The following is a 22,500-nucleotide window of genomic DNA, read 5'->3' as shown; positions in this document are numbered from 1 at the left end:
AAACTTCTTCATACAGAGACTAAAATGTTTGGGACACTTTGAGCTGATCATGTTCTGCTGAAGTGTTTTGTCTTTAATTGCTAATGCTCTTTTCACACACAGACTGAACACAATGAAGCATTGCTTGGTGATTGGTTGAGCTAAACTGGTATTATCTAATTGTGTAGTTAAATTTAACAGCTGACAGATATTCAACATCATTCATGTGTGAGACAGTCTAACAGAAGGACGGACAAAACCAGTCAAATATCAACTGAGTTCTGCTCATATTTTAGTACCATTTTCTAAACTAAAGCGAGTAAACTGTGATAATGAGAGGAATGTTGAAGGAGTCTGAGTGAAATGTTGGTTTGACTGTAATTATTTGTTGACTTGCAGTCAGAATATCGTGTCGAGTCACGTTTATTTATATAGCGCTCATCGTCCAGCTCAATCATATAATGGTGTCAATGCAGGAGATCAATAATATTGATGAATATTAAATGAAGTGAGTTGATGAAGAGTCTCTCACACACAGGCCCGATGCAGGAGACCGTCTACGACTTCTGGAGGATGATCTGGCAGGAGAACACGGCGACGATCGTCATGGTTACCAATCTGGTTGAAGTCGGCCGGGTGAGTGAACCTGGACTTTAATATTCCCCCGATCACAGACCGAGCGAGATCCGCTGGTCGCACTGATTTTATTAAAGACAAAATGAAAGAAATCTCTCCAGACTGAATCCTGGTAAACATCCGAGTCCTTCAGGGAAGATCGAGAACACCGAATCTCTCCAGGCCGTTACACATCCAACACACTGATGGAGAGGAACACCTGATTCCAGATGCTCATGGTGTGTTCGGTTTCCATGCAAATGTGTGTATATCGCATAAACAGCACTGGATGGAGAAACCAAGATGTGCATCAATTCTAAAAATGTGCATAAAAATTGAGGCAGATAAAGATTTCATCGCTAATCGTTTACGATGGAGGGAGAAACTTACAGTTTATTAGTGATATTTTGCGTCAGGAAGTGATGATTTTGTTCTCCTGAACACGTGTGATGGAAACTTTGCTTTATTCACAAATGTTTTATGCCATATTCCAGTTTTGCAACTTTGTTAAAAATTTCAAGTTAAATCCACAACTTTGAATGGAAATGACACTTTAACAATGTCAATATGACGTCAATTTCACTCAACCAATCACGTGAGTTTGGGGTGGAGCTTCCGGTTTGACTGACCAATGACGGACAGCGAGCGGCTCAGAGGGAGAGCTTTTACTCAGTTATGAATATTATAAACAGTATTGTATCTCTTTTGTTTTTCTAAAACACTTTAACATTTTAAACAAAAGAGTGTGGCGTTCATGAAAAAAAATATTTCTTCCTTAAAATACATATTTTTTCAACTTAAAACTTAGCTTTTCTCACTTTCATTTTTTGAGTTAAGAACTTATTGTAAATATGTATTAAATTATTATAATTAGAGTATTTGGGTTATGGGTGACGTCTGATTTCACCAAATAACCAGAACCGCTGCTGACGCTGATGAATCTGCTTCTCATCCGATGTCATTTCTCACAGTATCTCTGGCTAAAAGCAAAATAAAACCGCAGTGCTGGTGTACACACACACACACACACACACACACACACACACACACACACACATCTGGTCACTGCTATTGTTCAGGAGACGTGTGATTCCTCCCGATGGGCCGCTGTATTCTCAGCCTCAGCTTTCGAGTGTCTGAGAGACTGAAGCTGCCCCTGCTTCATCAACGCCACCATCTGCTCCTGATGAACTCTGGGAATTCTCCCACATTATCCCATATTCTCCCGTATTCACATATATTCTCCCGTATTCACACATATTCTCCCATATTCACACATATTCTCCCATATTCACCCATATTCTCCCATATTCACCCGTATTCTCCCATATTCACCTGTATTCTCCCATATTCTGCCATATTCACCCGTATTATCCCATATTATCCCACATTATCTCCCGTATTCACCCATATTCTTCCGTATTCTCTCATATTCATCCGTATTACCCCGTATTATCCCACATTCTCCCGTATTCTCCCATATTATCCCGTATTCTCCCATATTTACCCATATTCTCCCGTATTCTCCCATTTTATCCTGTATTCTCCCATATTCACCCGAATTCACCCATATTCACCCTTATTCTCCCATATTCACCCATATTCTCCTGTATTCATCCATATTATCCCGTATTCTCCCATATTCACCCATATTCTCCCGTATTCACTCATATTATCCTGTATTCTCCCGTATTCACCCATTTTCTCCCACATTCACCCGTATTCTCCCATATTCTCCCGTATTCTCCCATTTTATCCTGTATTCTCCCATATTCACCCGGATTCACCCATATTCACCCATATTCTCCCATATTCACCCATATTCTCCCGTATTCATCCATATTCTCCCGTATTCACCCATATTCATCCATATTATCCCGTATTCTCCCATATTCACCCATATTCTCCCGTATTCATGCATATTATCCCGTATTCTCCCATATTATCCCGTATTCTCCCATATTCTCCCCTATTCACCCATATTCTCCCATATTCACCCATATTCTCCCGTATTCACCCATATTCTCCCGTATTCTCCTGTATTCTCCCATATTCACCATATTCTCCAGTATTCTCCCCTATTCACCCATATTCTCCCATATTCACCCATATTCTCCCGTATTCACCCATATTCACCCGTATTCTCCTGCATTATCCCATATTCTTCCATATTCTCCTGTATTCTCCTGTATTCTCCCTTATTCTCCCATATTCATACAAGCTGGACTCACAGACACCACCAACAACTGGACAAGAAGAAGAGCGGGACGCCGTCCAAAAACAAACACACACACACACACACTGCTTATCCTAATCAAAGCCAGTGTATTTAATTTCTGCTGACAAAGTCAATCTATGGATCCACATTAAAGGATTAGATTGAGAACAGACATGAAAGGAGTGTGTGATCTCGTTTCACCCTGATCTCATTGAGCTGCTAATTAAGAGCAGCACCAGATCTGTGTGTCGGAAAATACGTCTTTCCAGCCGGTAAACAGGAAAACACTCACCGTATCCGAGGCTCCTGGACATCTGTTGAGCCTCACACCCGCCATTACCCACAATGTGTGTGTGTGTGTGTGTTCTGACAACTTCGCCATAATGTGTGTGTGTGTGTGTGTGTGTTCTGATAACTTCTCCATAATGTGTGTGTGTGTGTGTTCTGACAACTTCTCCATAATGTGTGTGTGTGTGAGTGTGAGGTGTGAGTGTGAGAGTGAGTGTGTGTGTGTGTGTTCATTCTGATAACTTCTCCATAATGTGTGTGTTCTGATAACTTCTCCATAATGTGTGTGTGTGTGTGTGTGTGTGTGTGTGTGTGTGTGTGTGTGTGTGTGTGGTGATAACTCCTCTATAATGCTGGTCATCTGTAAGCTGATTAGTGTGAGTGTGAAGCGTCAGCACTGCTGTTCTCAGACTGGTAAAGTTAGCCCTGTTAGAGGAGATTATCCCGGATAAAACACTGACTTCATCCGCTGTAATCTGGAGACAGCAGCGCTGTGATCATCTCCGAATCTCTGCGTCGCGTCGGGAAGAAACTCACAGAGGGACCGAGGGAGCGAGCGACACCATTGTGCCCGAAGAGCCTGTGGCGAAACCAGGATCAAATCTCAGCGGAAATCTGACGCTCGGAACTAATGGGATTTTAAAACCCCATCTTAATATCTGACAAGAACAAAAGGGTCTCGTTCGGAATCACATTCCAGTCATTAATAAGCCATTAAGAGAGGAAAACTGCTGGATTCGCTCCTCGTCGACGGCTAAAATTAGAGTGTGATAAAAGTAGGCCAGAAAAACCCCGAACTTCACAAAGTCACGCCGTTCGGCGGCTCAAACCTGTCAATCACCCGTTAAAAATACTGTCATAATGCAAAAAAACATCTTCTCTGTGTAAAACTTCATTAGTTTTCTTCTGATTTTTCTGCTTTGGTTTCCGATGACATTCACTCTCTCTAGAACAGACGTTTGGATGTATTTTTCAATTCAGTTCAATTCACATTTATTAGTACAGCGCTTTTCACAACACACATCGTTTCAAAGCAGCTTTACAGAAAATGCATGAGTCCACATTACAATTTACAGTGTTCTGTTATCAGAGGAAACTGTCTAAGTTATGTATTTCAGAAATGTACATATACAAAATCACAGTTAGTGAAAAATGTATTAATTTAAACAATGTAATAATTTAAGTCAGAAACAATGAGCTCTCTGGAGTAATGAATGACATATAGAGAAATGTAGCATTGTAGCATTTTTCCGTGTGTTTGTTGTTTTATCCCGGGATGCTGGAGTGTGTCGCTTCAGGATGTGTGTGACTGAATATGTAAATAACTCATTAGGTGATTAATGCTCCTTCGTTTAGAGATGCTCTGATGATAATTAGGACGGAGCCGATAGCATCACGGCCCTTTGTTTTTCCGGCCTGGCGGCGACTGAGACGAAATATGCTCCGCCATTAGAGCGCAATTATCCCGCCAATTAGAGCCGTCTTAATAGACTCATAGAGAGAAAACAGGAAAATAATGAGGAACGGATGGGTGCTAATAAACGGATGACAAACAGATGGACAGATAAAGGGAGAGAACGCTTGACTTCATTAATGAGTTTGAGTGATCGGAGACTGTGTGTCTCAGGAGGTGTGGTCTGGTTATGAAGGGGTTAACCTGGTTAATTAGTCTGGGATAATCTCTGGGATCCGGGACACTTCAGATCCGACTGGAAACTCCTGATTAAATGCTGATGATGTTTCTGCTTCTGTACACATCTCATGTTTAAGCAGGTTGTTCATGAACCTGTGTGTGTGTGTGTGTGTGTGTGTGTGTGTGTGTGCAGGTGAAGTGCTGTAAGTACTGGCCTGACGACACTGAGATCTACAGGGACATGAAGGTGACGCTCATCGAGACGCAGCTTCTCTCGGAATACGTCATTCGAACCTTCGCTGTGGAAAAGGTTCAACATTGGTTATAAATATAATATGATCAAACTACACTATATTCATTTCATATACAGTTACAATCTAAATTATTTCTGTTATTATTATCTGTGTGTGTGTGTGTGTGTGTGTGTGTGTTGACTGCAGCGAGGAGCTCATGAGATCAGAGAGATCCGGCAGTTCCACTTCACCGGCTGGCCGGATCACGGAGTGCCGTATCACTCCACGGGTCTGCTGGGATTCATCCGCCGGGTCAAAGCCAAGAGTCCTGCGAGCGCGGGGCCGATGGTGGTGCACTGCAGGTGACGCTCGCCTCTCTCTCCGCACAACACCTGTGTGTGTGTGTGTTCTGTTAAACACCTGTGTGTGTGTGTGTCCTCAGCGCTGGAGCCGGACGCACCGGATGCTTCATCGTCATCGACATCATGCTGGACATGGCGGAGCGAGAAGGAGTCGTGGACATTTACAACTGCGTCAGAGAACTGCGATCTCGCAGGGTTAACATGGTCCAGACTGAGGTGAACAATCACACACACACACCTCACGTCAACCAATCACACACACCTCACGTCAGCCAATCACACACACCTCACGTCAGCCAATCACACACACCTCACGTCAGCCAATCACACACACCTCACGTCAGCCAATCACACACACCTCACGTCAACCAATCACACACACCTCACGTCAGCCAATCACACACACCTCACGTCAGCCAATCACACACACCTCACGTCAGCCAATCACACACACCTCACGTCAGCCAATCACACACACCTCACGTCGGCCAATCACACACACCTCACGTCAGCCAATCACACACACACACCTCACATCAGCCAATCACACACACCTCACGTCGGCCAATCACACACACCTCACGTCAGCCAATCACACACACACACCTCACGTCAGCCAATCACACACACCTCACGTCAGCCAATCACACACACCTCACGTCAGCCAATCACACACACCTCACGTCAGCCAATCACACACACCTCACGTCAGCCAATCACACACACCTCACGTCGGCCAATCACACACACCTCACGTCAGCCAATCACACACACACACCTCACGTCAGCCAATCACACACACCTCACGTCAGCCAATCACACACACCTCAACATCAGCCAATCACACACACACCTCAACATCAGCCAAACACACACACCTCACGTCAGCCAATCACACACACCTCACGTCAACCAATCACACACACCTCACGTCAGCCAATCACACACACCTCACGTCAGCCAATCACACACACCTCACGTCAGCCAATCACACACACCTCACGTCAGCCAAACACACACACCTCACGTCGGCCAATCACACACACCTCACGTCAGCCAATCACACACACACACCTCACGTCAGCCAATCACACACACCTCACGTCGGCCAATCACACACACCTCACGTCAGCCAATCACACACACACACCTCACGTCAGCCAATCACACACACCTCACGTCAGCCAATCACACACACCTCACGTCAGCCAATCACACACACCTCACGTCAGCCAATCACACACACCTCACGTCAGCCAATCACACACACCTCACGTCAGCCAATCACACACACCTCACGTCGGCCAATCACACACACCTCACGTCAGCCAATCACACACACACACCTCACGTCAGCCAATCACACACACCTCACGTCGGCCAATCACACACACCTCACGTCAGCCAATCACACACACACACCTCACGTCAGCCAATCACACACACCTCACGTCAGCCAATCACACACACCTCACGTCAGCCAATCACACACACCTCACATCACACACACCTCACATCAGCCAATCACACACACACCTCAACATCAGCCAATCACACACACACCTCAACATCAGCCAAACACACACACCTCACGTCAGCCAATCACACACACCTCACGTCAGCCAATCACACACACCTCACGTCGGCCAATCACACACACACACACACACACACACCTCACGTCAGCCAATCACACACACACCTCACATCAGCCAATCACACACACACCTCACATCACCCAATCACACACACCTCACGTCAGCCAATCACACACACACCTCTCATCAGCCAATCACACACACACACCTCACATCAGCCAATCACACACACCTCACGTCAGCCAATCACACACACCTCACGTCAGCCAATCACACACACCTCAACATCAGCCAATCACACACACACACCTCACATCAGCCAATCACACACACCTCACGTCAGCCAATCACACAACACCTCACGTCAGCCAATCACACACACCTCACGTCAGCCAATCACACACACCTCAACATCAGCCAATCACACACACCTCAACATCAGCCAATCACACACACCTCACGTCAGCCAATCACACACACACCTCACATCAGCCAATCACACACACCTCACGTCAGCCAATCACACACACCTCACGTCAGCCAATCACACACACACCTCAACATCAGCCAATCACACACACCTCACGTCAGCCAATCACACACACCTCACGTCAGCCAATCACACACACCTCACGTCAGCCAATCACACACACACCTCAACATCAGCCAATCACACACACCTCACGTCAGCCAATCACACAACACCTCACGTCAGCCAATCACACACACCTCATGTCAGCCAATCACACACACCTCACGTCAGCCAATCACACACACCTCAACATCAGCCAATCACACACACCTCACATCAGCCAATCACACACACACCTCACATCAGCCAATCACACACACCTCACATCAGCCAATCACACACACCTCACGTCAGCCAATCACACACACACCTCTCATCAGCCAATCACACACACACACCTCACATCAGCCAATCACACACACCTCACATCAGCCAATCACACACACCTCACGTCAGCCAATCACACACACACACCTCAACATCAGCCAATCACACACACCTCACATCAGCCAATCACACACACCTCACATCAGCCAATCACACACACACCTCACATCAGCCAATCACACGCACCTCACATCAGCCAATCACACACACCTCACATCAGCCAATCACACACACACCTCACATCAGCCAATCACACGCACCTCACATCAGCCAATCACACACACCTCACGTCAGCCAATCACACACCTCACGTCAGCCAATCACACACACCTCAACATCAGCCAATCACACACACACCTCACATCAGCCAATCACACACACACACACACCTCAACATCAGCCAATCACACACACCTCACATCAGCCAATCACACACACACCTCACATCAGCCAATCACACACACCTCACGTCAGCCAAACACACACACCTCACGTCAGCCAATCACACACACCTCAACATCAGCCAATCACACACACACCTCACATCAGCCATTCACACACACACACACCTCAACATCAGCCAATCACACACACCTCACATCAGCCAATCACACACACACCTCACATCAGCCAATCACACACCTCACGTCAGCCAATCACACACACCTCACGTCAGCCAATCACACACACCTCAACATCAGCCAATCACACACACACCTCACATCAGCCAATCACACACACACACACACCTCAACATCAGCCAATCACACACACCTCACATCAGCCAATCACACACACCTCACGTCAGCCAATCACACACACCTCAACATCAGCCAATCACACACACCTCAACATCAGCCAATCACACACACACCTCACATCAGCCAATCACACACACACACACACCTCAACATCAGCCAATCACACACACCTCACATCAGCCAATCACACACACACCTCACATCAGCCAATCACACACACCTCACGTCAGCCAATCACACACACCTCACGTCAGCCAATCACACACACCTCATGTCAGCCAATCACACACACCTCAACATCAGCCAATCACACACACACCTCAACATCAGCCAATCACACACACCTCACATCAGCCAATCACACACACCTCACGTCAGCCAATCACACACACACCTCACATCAGCCAATCACACACACCTCACGTCAGCCAATCACACACACCTCACGTCAGCCAATCACACACACCTCACGTCAGCCAATCACACACACACACCTCACATCAGCCAATCACACACACACCTCACGTCAGCCAATCACACACACCTCACGTCAGCCAATCACACACACCTCACGTCAGCCAATCACACACACCTCACGTCAGCCAATCACACACACCTCACGTCAGCCAATCACACACACCTCAACATCAGCCAATCACACACACACCTCAACATCAGCCAATCACACACACCTCACATCAGCCAATCACACACACCTCACGTCAGCCAATCACACACACACCTCACATCAGCCAATCACACACACCTCACGTCAGCCAATCACACACACCTCACGTCAGCCAATCACACACACACACCTCACATCAGCCAATCACACACACACCTCACGTCAGCCAATCACACACACACCTCACATCAGCCAATCACACACACCTCACGTCAGCCAATCACACACACCTCACGTCAGCCAATCACACACACCTCACGTCAGCCAATCACACACACCTCAACATCAGCCAATCACACACACACCTCAACATCAGCCAATCACACACACCTCACATCAGCCAATCACACACACCTCACGTCAGCCAATCACACACACCTCACGTCAGCCAATCACACACACACCTCACATCAGCCAATCACACACACCTCACGTCAGCCAATCACACACACCTCACGTCAGCCAATCACACACACCTCACATCCGCCAGAGCCAATCACATGCTGCCTCTCACTCAAGCCCCGCCCACTCAGAGATACCTTGTACTTCTTGAAATAAAGTTACACTAAAGACCCAAAGAAACGTCTAGCCTGAGACTTTATCTGACCGTCACATGAAGAGAATCACCTGAGGATGTTTCAAATGTCACTTCATGAATGATTTGCGTCAAGCGGTCCGTCTGATCGCTGTCTGGGATCTGTTATATAAGTGTGTTTCCGTCGCAGACAAATATGACTATCTGAACTTTTAATAAACATTAGATTTTCTGTGATTTCATCTATGGGTTGTTTATATTCAAAAGGTTAAATTTGTGCTCAAACACCAAAATCGACAGAAAAATTACCAATAACACTATTAAAAACACTTCTGTTTATTGGAATAAAGCTGAAATAAAATACAAATATACATATTGCATGAAATCATAGAAAATGTAAAAAATAAATGTTGCTTTGGCAACTAAATGAAATAAGTTCTAACTGGAAATAAATAAAAACTAAAACTGAAATAAAAATAAATTAAACCTAAATAGTATTTTTCTAACTAAAAAAATGACAATAGCACAAAATAACAAATATTTCTAAAATATTTTAGTAAAAGCTAATTAAACATTTTCATGAAATTATAATAGTATATAAATAATACTAATATAAAACTGTGAGCAATATAATATAATATATTGATAGCAAATGAGTACAACATAACATTTCTAAATTTATTAGAACCCAAATTTAAATATATTTAATTAATAGAATATAAAGTACATATTATTTAAAAATGAAATATTTAAAAACAGAAGATATATATGAATATATGACATTTTATATATATATATATATATATATATATATATATATATATATATATATATATATATATATATATATATATGTCATTATCATATAAGAAAACTAAAGCCTGAATCAGTCGATTGATTGGCCGACATCAGTCGATCAGTGAGCGCTGATGGATGTATTGATGGATGTATTGATGGATGTAATGATGGATGTATTGATGGATGTATTGATGAATGTTGATGGATGTACTGATGGATGTATTGATGGATGTATTGATGAATGTTGATGGATGGATGTATTGATGGATGTATTGATGGATGGATGTATTGATGGATGTTGATGGATGTACTGATGGATGGATGTATTGATGGATGTTGATGGATGTTGATGGATGTACTGATGGATGGATGTATTGATGGATGGATGTATTGATGGATGGATGTATTGATGGATGTACTGATGGATGGATGTATTGATGGATGTTGATGAATGTTGATGGATGTACTGATGGATGGATGTATTGATGGATGGATGTATTGATGGATGGATGTATTGATGGATGTTGATGGATGTTGATGGATGTACTGATGGATGGATGTATTGATGGATGTATTGATGGATGGATGTATTGATGGATATTGATGGATGTACTGATGGATGGATGTATTGATGGATGTTGATGAATGTTGATGGATGTACTGATGGATGGATGTATTGATGGATGTTGATGGATGTTGATGGATGTACTGATGGATGGATGTATTGATGGATGTTGATGGATGTTGATGGATGTACTGATGGATGGATGTATTGATGGATGTATTGATCTGATGGATGTTGATGGATGTATTGATGGATGTTGATGGATGTATTGATGGATGTACTGATGAATGTTGATGGATGTATTGATGGATGTATTGATGGATGTTGATGGATGTACTGATGGATGTATTGATGGATGTTGATGGATGTACTGATGGATGGATGTATTGATGGATGTACCGATGAATGTTGATGGATGTACTGATGGATGGATGTATGGATGGATGTTGATGGATGTACTGATGGATGTACTGATGGATGGATGTATTGATGGATGTATTGATGGATGGATGTATTGATGGATGTTGATGGATGTACTGATGGATGGATGTATTGATGGATGTTGATGAATGTTGATGGATGTACTGATGGATGGATGTATTGATGGATGTTGATGGATGTTGATGGATGTACTGATGGATGGATGTATTGATGGATGTATTGATCTGATGGATGTTGATGGATGTATTGATGGATGTTGATGGATGTATTGATGGATGTACTGATGAATGTTGATGGATGTATTGATGGATGTTGATGGATGTACTGATGGATGTATTGATGGATGTTGATGGATGTACTGATGGATGGATGTATTGATGGATGTACCGATGAATGTTGATGGATGTACTGATGGATGGATGGATGGATGGATGTTGATGGATGTACTGATGGATGTACTGATGAATGTTGATGGATGTACTGATGGATGGATGTATTGATGGATGTATTGATGGATGTTGATGGATGTACTGATGGATGTATTGATGGATGTTGATGGATGTACTGATGGATGGATGTATTGATGGATGTATTGATGGATGTTGATGAATGTTGATGGATGTTGATGGATGGATGTATTGATGGATGTATTGATGGATGTTGATGAATGTTGATGGATGTACTGATGGATGGATGTATTGATGGATGTTGATGGATGTATTCATGGATGTATTGATGGATGTATTGATCTGATGGATGTATCGATGGATGTTGATGGATGTACTGATGGATGGATGTATTGATGGATGTTGATGGATGTATTGATGGATGTATTGATCTGTCATTGGTTTATTGCTGTTTCAGGAGCAGTATGTGTTCATCCATGACGCCATCCTGGAGGCGTGTCTCTGTGGCGACACCACAATCCCGGCCAATCAGCTTCGCTCGGTGTATTACGACATGAACCGCTTGGACCCGCAGACCAACTCCAGCCAGATCAAGGAGGAGTTCAGGGTCAGTGTGGCACAACATGTGCACTACAGAAACACATTCAGACGTGTGCACTACAGAAACACATTCAGACATGTGCACTACAGAAACACATTCAGACATGTGCACTACAGAAACGCATTCAGACATGTGCACTACAGACATGTGCACTACAGAAACGCATTCAGACATGTGCACTACAGACATGTGCACTACAGAAACACATTCAGACATGTGCACTACAGAAACGCATTCAGACAGACATGTGCACTACAGAAACGCATTCAGACAGACATGTGCACTACAGAAACACATTCAGACATGTGCACTACAGAAACGCATTCAGACAGACATGTGCACTACAGAAACACATTCAGACGTGCACTACAGAAACGCATTCAGACATGTGCACTACAGACATGTGCACTACAGAAACACATTCAGACATGTGCACTACAGACATGTGCACTACAGAAACACATTCAGACATGTGCACTACAGAAACGCATTCAGACGTGCACTACAGAAACGCATTCAGACATGTGCACTACAGACATGTGCACTACAGAAACACATTCAGACATGTGCACTACAGAAACACATTCAGACACGTGCACTACAGAAACACATTCAGACAGACATGTGCACTACAGAAACACATTCAGACACGTGCACTACAGAAACACATTCAGACATGTGCACTACAGAAACACATTCAGACATGTGCACTACAGAAACACATTCAGACATGTGCACTACAGACATGTGCACTACAGAAACACATTCAGACGTGCACTACAGAAACGCATTCAGACATGTGCACTACAGACATGTGCACTACAGAAACACATTCAGACATGTGCACTACAGACATGTGCACTACAGAAACACATTCAGACATGTGCACTACAGAAACGTATTCAGACATGTGCACTACAGAAACACATTCAGACGTGCACTACAGAAACACATTCAGACATGTGCACTACAGACATGTGCACTACAGAAACACATTCAGACATGTGCACTACAGAAACGCATTCAGACATGTGCACTACAGACATGTGCACTATAGAAACACATTCAGACATGTGCACTACAGAAACACATTCAGACATGTGCACTACAGAAACACATTCAGACGTGCACTGCAGAAACACATTCAGACAGACATGTGCACTACAGAAACACATTCAGACGTGCACTACAGAAACGCATTCAGACAGACGTGCACTACAGAAACGCATTCAGACATGTGCACTACAGACATGTGCACTACAGAAACGCATTCAGACATGTGCACTACAGAAACACATTCAGACATGTGCACTACAGAAACACATTCAGACATGTGCACTACAGAAACACATTCAGACACGTGCACTACAGAAACACATTCAGACATGTGCACTACAGACATGTGCACTACAGAAACACATTCAGACATGTGCACTACAGAAACACATTCAGACATGTGCACTACAGAAACACATTCAGACATGTGCACTACAGACATGTGCACTACAGAAACGCATTCAGACATGTGCACTACAGAAACACATTCAGACATGTGCACTACAGAAACACATTCAGACATGTGCACTACAGAAACACATTCAGACATGTGCACTACAGAAACACATTCAGACATGTGCACTACAGACATGTGCACTACAGAAACACATTCAGACGTGCACTACAGAAACGCATTCAGACATGTGCACTACAGACATGTGCACTACAGAAACACATTCAGACATGTGCACTACAGACATGTGCACTACAGAAACACATTCAGACATGTGCACTACAGAAACACATTCAGACGTGCACTACAGAAACACATTCAGACATGTGCACTACAGACATGTGCACTACAGAAACACATTCAGACATGTGCACTACAGAAACACATTCAGACGTGCACTACAGAAACGCATTCAGACATGTGCACTACAGAAACACATTCAGACGTGCACTACAGAAACACATTCAGACACGTGCACTACAGACACGCATTCAGACATGTGCACTACAGAAACGCATTCAGACAGACGTGCACTACAGAAACACATTCAGACGTGCACTACAGAAACACATTCAGACATGTGCACTACAGAAACGCATTCAGACATGTGCACTACAGAAACGCATTCAGACAGACGTGCACTACAGAAACACATTCAGACGTGCACTACAGAAACACATTCAGACATGTGCACTACAGAAACGCATTCAGACATGTGCACTACAGAAACGCATTCAGACATGTGCACTACAGACATGTGCACTACAGAAACACATTCAGACATGTGCACTACAGAAACACATTCAGACGTGCACTACAGAAACACATTCAGACGTGCACTGCAGAAACACATTCAGACACGTGCACTACAGACACGCATTCAGACATGTGCACTACAGAAACGCATTCAGACATGTGCACTACAGAAACGCATTCAGACATGTGCACTACAGAAACGCATTCAGACATGTGCACTACAGAAACACATTCAGACATGTGCACTACAGAAACACATTCAGACAGACGTGCACTACAGAAACGCATTCAGACAGACATGTGCACTACAGAAACGCATTCAGACATGTGCACTACAGACATGTGCACTACAGAAACGCATTCAGACATGTGCACTACAGAAACATTCAGACATGTGCACTACAGAAACACATTCAGACATGTGCACTACAGAAACACATTCAGACATGTGCACTACAGAAACACATTCAGACATGTGCACTACAGAAACACATTCAGACGTGCACTACAGACATGTGCACTACAGACATGTGCACTACAGAAACACATTCAGAGAGTCAAGAACAAAAGCTGCAAGCACACTGAATAATGAAGTAAAACATTTTATATGGTGCTCTTCGCGTCTCGGTCAAAAATGACAGAATCTTTTTTATTTATTATTTCAATGAAATGATTGTACTATATTTTAGTTTGCTAATGTTTTTTTTATTTCATATTTTGTATTTTCAGGGGATTTTATGGTATTAAATTATATTTACGCTGTATTTATAATCCATTTATTCACTTTCTGAGCATAGACCTGAAAGTTCCAACTTAAACTGTAAATCTTAAACGCACAGACTGACGTTTGATCTCTTTTCAAAGACGACACTTGGCAGATTATTGCTGACGTGAAAAAAGTTGTAAAAAATTAAATTTAAGTTACAGAATTGTATGTTTATTGTTATTAAAAATGCACAAAAATACTATTTAAAATTTTATATGAAATATACATGTTAAAAGACACATTTTACTCTAAAACTGCAAGAAAATCAGAGATCTACATAAATCTAAACAAGTTGTGTTCCAAATTTGAGCCTGATATTCTTTCAGTGAGATGTTGTTCGGCTGCAGTTCCAAACGCTTCCACTAGAGGAAACTCGTCTCATTCATTTCCAATGCGCTCATGTTTGACCGCGAGGAGCTCAAGTGTGACTATTGTTTTCAGGATAATTTAACCTTTTCAAATCATGTTCATGATTTTTTTTTCTGAATTTACATAGCAAGTACCAAAACCTTTACCAAGTTTTATACCAAGTAAAAAATTCAAAAAAAACAATACGTAGAACAATATGAAGAGCGCCAGCGTGTTAACGCTGTAATAGAATTAAATAAGTTGATATAAATATGTGATATGTTTCCTTTGGCAGACGTTGAACATGGTGACGCCGACGTTACGCGTGGAGGACTGTAGCATCGCTCTGCTGCCGCGGAACCACGAGAAGAACCGATGCATGGATGTTCTTCCTCCTGACCGATGCCTGCCCTTCCTCATCACCATCGACGGCGAGAGCAGCAACTACATCAACGCCGCGCTCATGGACGTACGTTACCCGTGTGCTCAGTGAAAACGGTTCAGAAACAGGTGGAATTCATTCATTTCACTGCCAGGAAAATGGCTAAAAGCAATCCATACCAGTGAACGAACACAAGCGGTTGTTTGTTAAACAGGCAAAAAATGCACAAAAATATATATTTTCAAAAACGCATTTTACTCTAAAACTGCAAGAAAATCAAAGCCATAAATCTAAACAAGTTGTGTTAAAAATCTGAGCCTTATATCTCAGTAAATGATCTTTCAGTGAGTGTGTTTGGCTGCAGTACCAAACACTTCCACTAGAGGAAACTCGTCTCGTCATGTTTGGCCGCGAGGAGCTCAAGTGTGAATATTTTTATCAGGACCATTTAACCTTTTCAAATGATGTCCATGATTGTATTTGTGTGTTCACACAGCAAGTGCCAAAACCTTTACTAAGTTTTGTACCATTCCGATAAAAAAAAAAAAAAAAATCAGAAAATTTTCAGCGTAAACAACTACATCAACACCGCGATCATGTGATCATGTGCTCATGTGCTCATGTGCTCAATGAAAATATTCAGAAACAGGTGGAATTGATTCATTCCACTGCCAGGAAAATGGCTAAAAGCGTTTGTTTGTTTGTTAGTTTGTTTGTTTGTTAGTTAAACACACATTTGTTTTGATTACAGTAAATGTAAGTGCCAGCGCTGGTAATGAAACACGAGATGTGTGTGTGAACACTGGAGCGCTACACTTCTCCAGGCGATTAGTCTAGCAGACGGTGGCGTGTAAATAAGATGTTAATAAGATGTTTTTCTCTCTTCATCTTCATCATCCTCTTCATCATCAGAGCTACAAGCAGCCGTCGGCGTTCATCGTTACCCAGCATCCTCTGCCCAACACCGTCAAGGACTTCTGGCGGCTGGTGCTGGACTATCACTGCACGTCCATCGTCATGCTGAACGACGTGGACCCTGCGCAGGTGACACACACACACACACACACACACACACACACACACACACCAGCATCAGACGGATTCACATACACACACTTTGAGCCCAAACGTTCACTCGAGGAGATTTCACTTCATATGCCAATCATTTCACGCTTCTCTGATGTCCGTTAATGGTCACATGACAAAATATTGTTTTTTATGTATTTTATGTTGATCTATTATTTTAAAATAATATTTTTTATGTAATATTAATATTCTTATTGTATATAATAATTTTATATTTTATATAATATATACATAATTTATATTACTTTTTAATTTGTATTTGTCATTTATATAAATCATTGATATAATTAATTATTAATAATTTTGCTTTTTTTTTTAAATGATTTTTTTAATTGTACATTTTTATATCATATTAATATTTTTATTTTGTATAACATATATATAATATATATATATATATATATATATATATATATATATATATATATTTAAATAACGTTTTTTACGATTGAATTTATTATTTGTCATTGATATAAATCATTGATATAATAAATTATTTAATAATTGATCTTTATTCATGTAAATGCGCATGAAAGTCATGTTCAGCCTATTATTCAAATCAGTAATTAAAAGTTTCATGCTTAAAGTAAACATGTAATTGCGTTTGGGATTTGATTTCTAGACCTGAATGTTTTATTTATTCATTCATTTATAATAAATTGCACTGTTGAATAATTGGAAATAAGACCAGGAGCATGAATACATCTGGTTCATGTTGACTTTTTGACACTTTCTACCAGTAGAAGTGTGTGAGTTGTGCAGTTGTGCAGTTGTGCTGGTTTGCACTGGTTAGGGGCTGGTGGAGCTGTTCTGAACTGGTGAAGATGATCAGGGGTTTTAGCTCGTTAATCAGCCGAAACACACCGAACTGACACAGTTGTGTGTGTTCTCTCCTCAGATGTGTGTTCTCTCCTCAGATGTGTGTTCTCTCCTCAGTTGTGTGTGTTCTCTCCTCAGATGTGTGTGTTCTCTCCTCAGTTGTGTGTGTTCTCTCCTCAGTTGTGTGTTCTCTCCTCAGTTGTGTGTGTTCTCTCCTCAGATGTGTGTGTTCTCTCCTCAGTTGTGTGTTCTCTCCTCAGTTGTGTGTGTTCTCTCCTCAGTTGTGTGTGTTCTCTCCTCAGTTGTGTGTTCTCTCCTCAGTTGTGTGTGTTCTCTCCTCAGTTGTGTGTGTTCTCTCCTCAGTTGTGTGTTCTCTCCTCAGATGTGTGTTCTCTCCTCAGTTGTGTGTGTTCTCTCATCAGTTGTGTGTGTTCTCTCCTCAGTTGTGTGTGTTCTCTCCTAAGTTGTGTGTTCTCTCCTCAGTTGTGTGTGTTCTCTCCTCAGTTGTGTGTGTTCTCTCCTCAGTTGTGTGTTCTCTCCTCAGTTGTGTGTGTTCTCTCCTCAGATGTGTGTGTTCTCTCCTCAGTTGTGTGTTCTCTCCTCAGTTGTGTGTGTTCTCTCCTCAGTTGTGTGTTCTCTCCTCAGTTGTGTGTGTTCTCTCCTCAGTTGTGTGTGTTCTCTCCTCAGTTGTGTGTTCTCTCCTCAGATGTGTGTTCTCTCCTCAGTTGTGTGTGTTCTCTCATCAGTTGTGTGTGTTCTCTCTTCAGTTGTGTGTTCTCTCCTCAGATGTGTGTTCTCTCCTCAGATGTGTGTTCTCTCCTCAGTTGTGTGTTCTCTCCTCAGATGTGTGTGTTCTCTCCTCAGTTGTGTGTGTTCTCTCCTCAGTTGTGTGTGTTCTCTCCTCCTCAGTTGTGTGTTCTCTCCTCAGTTGTGTGTGTTCTCTCCTCAGATGTGTGTTCTCTCCTCAGTTGTGTGTGTTCTCTCCTCAGATGTGTGTGTTCTCTCCTCAGTTGTGTGTTCTCTCCTCAGTTGTGTGTGTTCTCTCCTCAGTTGTGTGTTCTCTCCTCAGTTGTGTGTGTTCTCTCCTCAGTTGTGTGTGTTCTCTCCTCAGTTGTGTGTTCTCTCCTCAGATGTGTGTTCTCTCCTCAGTTGTGTGTGTTCTCTCCTCAGATGTGTGTTCTCTCCTCAGTTGTGTGTGTTCTCTCCTCAGTTGTGTGTGTTCTCTCCTCAGATGTGTGTGTTCTCTCCTCAGTTGTGTGTGTTCTCTCCTCAGTTGTGTGTTCTCTCCTCAGTTGTGTGTGTTCTCTCCTCAGTTGTGTGTGTTCTCTCCTCAGTTGTGTGTTCTCTCCTCAGATGTGTGTTCTCTCCTCAGTTGTGTGTGTTCTCTCATCAGTTGTGTGTGTTCTCTCCTCAGTTGTGTGTTCTCTCCTCAGTTGTGTGTGTTCTCTCCTCAGATGTGTGTTCTCTCCTCAGATGTGTGTGTTCTCTCCTCAGTTGTGTGTGTTCTCTCCTCAGTTGTGTGTGTTCTCTCCTCAGATGTGTGTGTTCTCTCCTCAGTTGTGTGTGTTCTCTCCTCAGTTGTGTGTGTTCTCTCCTCAGTTGTGTGTTCTCTCCTCAGATGTGTGTTCTCTCCTCAGTTGTGTGTGTTCTCTCATCAGTTGTGTGTGTTCTCTCCTCAGTTGTGTGTTCTCTCCTCAGTTGTGTGTGTTCTCTCCTCAGTTGTGTGTTCTCTCCTCAGATGTGTGTTCTCTCCTCAGTTGTGTGTGTTCTCTCCTCAGATGTGTGTGTTCTCTCCTCAGATGTGTGTTCTCTCCTCAGTTGTGTGTTCTCTCCTCAGTTGTGTGTGTTCTCTCCTCGGTTGTGTGTGTTCTCTTCTCAGTTGTGTGTGTTCTCTCCTCCTCAGTTGTGTGTTCTCTCCTCAGTTGTGTGTGTTCTCTCCTCAGTTGTGTGTGTTCTCTCCTCAGATGTGTGTGTTCTCTCCTCAGTTGTGTGTTCTCTCCTCAGTTGTGTGTGTTCTCTCCTCAGTTGTGTGTGTTCTCTCCTCAGTTGTGTGTTCTCTCCTCAGTTGTGTGTGTTCTCTCCTCAGTTGTGTGTTCTCTCCTCAGATGTGTGTTCTCTCCTCAGTTGTGTGTGTTCTCTCCTCAGTTGTGTGTTCTCTCCTCAGTTGTGTGTGTTCTCTCCTCAGATGTGTGTGTTCTCTCCTCAGTTGTGTGTGTTCTCTCCTCAGTTGTGTGTTCTCTCCTCAGTTGTGTGTGTTCTCTCCTCAGTTGTGTGTGTTCTCTCCTCCTCAGTTGTGTGTTCTCTCCTCAGATGTGTGTGTTCTCTCCTCAGTTGTGTGTGTTCTCTCCTCAGTTGTGTGTGTTCTCTCCTCAGTTGTGTGTTCTCTCCTCAGTTGTGTGTTCTCTCCTCAGTTGTGTTCTCTCCTCAGTTGTGTGTGTTCTCTCCTCAGTTGTGTGTTCTCTCCTCAGATGTGTGTTCTCTCCTCAGATGTGTGTTCTCTCCTCAGATGTGTGTTCTCTCCTCAGTTGTGTGTTCTCTCCTCAGTTGTGTGTGTTCTCTCCTCAGTTGTGTGTGTTCTCTCTTCAGTTGTGTGTGTGTTCTCTCTTCAGTTGTGTGTGTTCTCTCCTCAGATGTGTGTTCTCTCCTCAGATGTGTGTTCTCTCCTCAGATGTGTGTTCTCTCCTCAGATGTGTGTTCTCTCCTCAGTTGTGTGTTCTCTCCTCAGTTGTGTGTGTTCTCTCCTCAGTTGTGTGTGTTCTCTCCTCAGTTGTGTGTGTTCTCTCATCAGTTGTGTGTGTTCTCTCCTCAGTTGTGTGTTCTCTCCTCAGATGTGTGTTCTCTCCTCAGATGTGTGTTCTCTCCTCAGTTGTGTGTTCTCTCCTCAGATGTGTGTGTTCTCTCCTCCTCAGTTGTGTGTTCTCTCCTCAGTTGTGTGTTCTCTCCTCAGTTGTGTGTGTTCTCTCCTCAGTTGTGTGTGTTCTCTCTTCAGATGTGTGTGTTCTCTCCTCAGTTGTGTGTTCTGTCTTCAGATGTGTGTGTTCTCTCCTCAGTTGTGTGTGTTCTCTCCTCAGTTGTGTGTGTTCTCTCCTCAGTTGTGTGTGTTCTCTCCTCAGATGTGTGTTCTCTCCTCAGTTGTGTGTGTTCTCTCCTCAGATGTGTGTTCTCTCCTCAGTTGTGTGTGTTCTTTCCTCAGTTGTGTGTGTTCTCTCCTCAGTTGTGTGTGTTCTCTCCTCAGTTGTGTGTTCTCTCCTCAGTTGTGTGTTCTCTCCTCACTTGTGTGTGTTCTCTCCTCAGTTGTGTGTGTTCTCTCTTCAGATGTGTGTGTTCTCTCCTCAGATGTGTGTTCTCTCCTCAGATGTGTGTGTTCTCTCCTCAGTTGTGTGTGTTCTCTCCTCAGTTGTGTGTGTTCTCTCCTCAGTTGTGTGTGTTCTCTCCTCAGATGTGTGTTCTCTCCTCAGTTGTGTGTGTTCTCTCCTCAGATGTGTGTTCTCTCCTCAGTTGTGTGTGTTCTTTCCTCAGTTGTGTGTGTTCTCTCCTCAGTTGTGTGTGTTCTCTCCTCAGATGTGTGTTCTCTCCTCAGTTGTGTGTTCTCTCCTCAGTTGTGTGTTCTCTCCTCACTTGTGTGTGTTCTCTCCTCAGTTGTGTCCTCAGTACTGGCCTGAGAACGGTGTTCATCGGCACGGCCCGATCCAGGTGGAGTTTGTTTCGGCGGATCTGGAGGAGGACATTATCAGCAGGATCTTCCGCATTTATAACGCGGCACGGGTGCGTACACACACACACACACACACTGCTTATCGATTCTGATTCTTTTCGATTCCAATAACGTAAAAAACAAACAAAAAAAAGTGGAGGGCAGGAATATTAGTGTTATTATAGAGCGGGAATATTAGCGTTATTATAGAGCGGGAATATTAGCGTTATTATAGAGCGGGAATATTAGTGTTATTATAGAGCGGGAATATTAGTGTTGTTATAGAGACAGCAGGAATATTAGAGTTATTATAGAATGGGAATATTAGAGTTATTATAGAGCAGGAATATTAGAGTTATTATAGAATGGGAATATTAGAGTTATTATAGAGCGTGAATATTAGCGTTATTATAGAGCGGGAATATTAGTGTTATTATAGAGCAGGGAATATTAGCGTTATTATAGAGACAGCAGGAATATTAGAGTTATTATAGAGCG

The 22,500-nt window shown here is 43.0% G+C and overlaps 1 protein-coding gene across 1 annotated transcript in view; it reads left to right on the top strand.

The window, feature by feature from the left end:
• The window catches only part of LOC307153699 (receptor-type tyrosine-protein phosphatase mu-like), a 187,369-nt gene that overhangs the window by 158,340 nt on the left and 6,529 nt on the right, over nt 1–22,500 (top strand). Inside the window, exons 18-25 of the mRNA XM_079863325.1 lie at nt 518–615; nt 4,927–5,043; nt 5,174–5,328; nt 5,409–5,544; nt 12,498–12,647; nt 16,317–16,490; nt 17,316–17,447; nt 21,948–22,073. Coding sequence (XP_079719451.1) covers nt 518–615; nt 4,927–5,043; nt 5,174–5,328; nt 5,409–5,544; nt 12,498–12,647; nt 16,317–16,490; nt 17,316–17,447; nt 21,948–22,073 — 1,088 coding nt within the window. The remainder of the gene's footprint in view (nt 1–517; nt 616–4,926; nt 5,044–5,173; nt 5,329–5,408; nt 5,545–12,497; nt 12,648–16,316; nt 16,491–17,315; nt 17,448–21,947; nt 22,074–22,500) is intronic.

Source organism: Squalius cephalus, assembly GCF_949319135.1.
Source record: "Squalius cephalus genome assembly, chromosome: 25".
NCBI classification, from domain to species: Eukaryota; Metazoa; Chordata; class Actinopteri; order Cypriniformes; family Leuciscidae; genus Squalius; species Squalius cephalus.
This window is presented reverse-complemented; position numbering and strand designations above follow the sequence as displayed.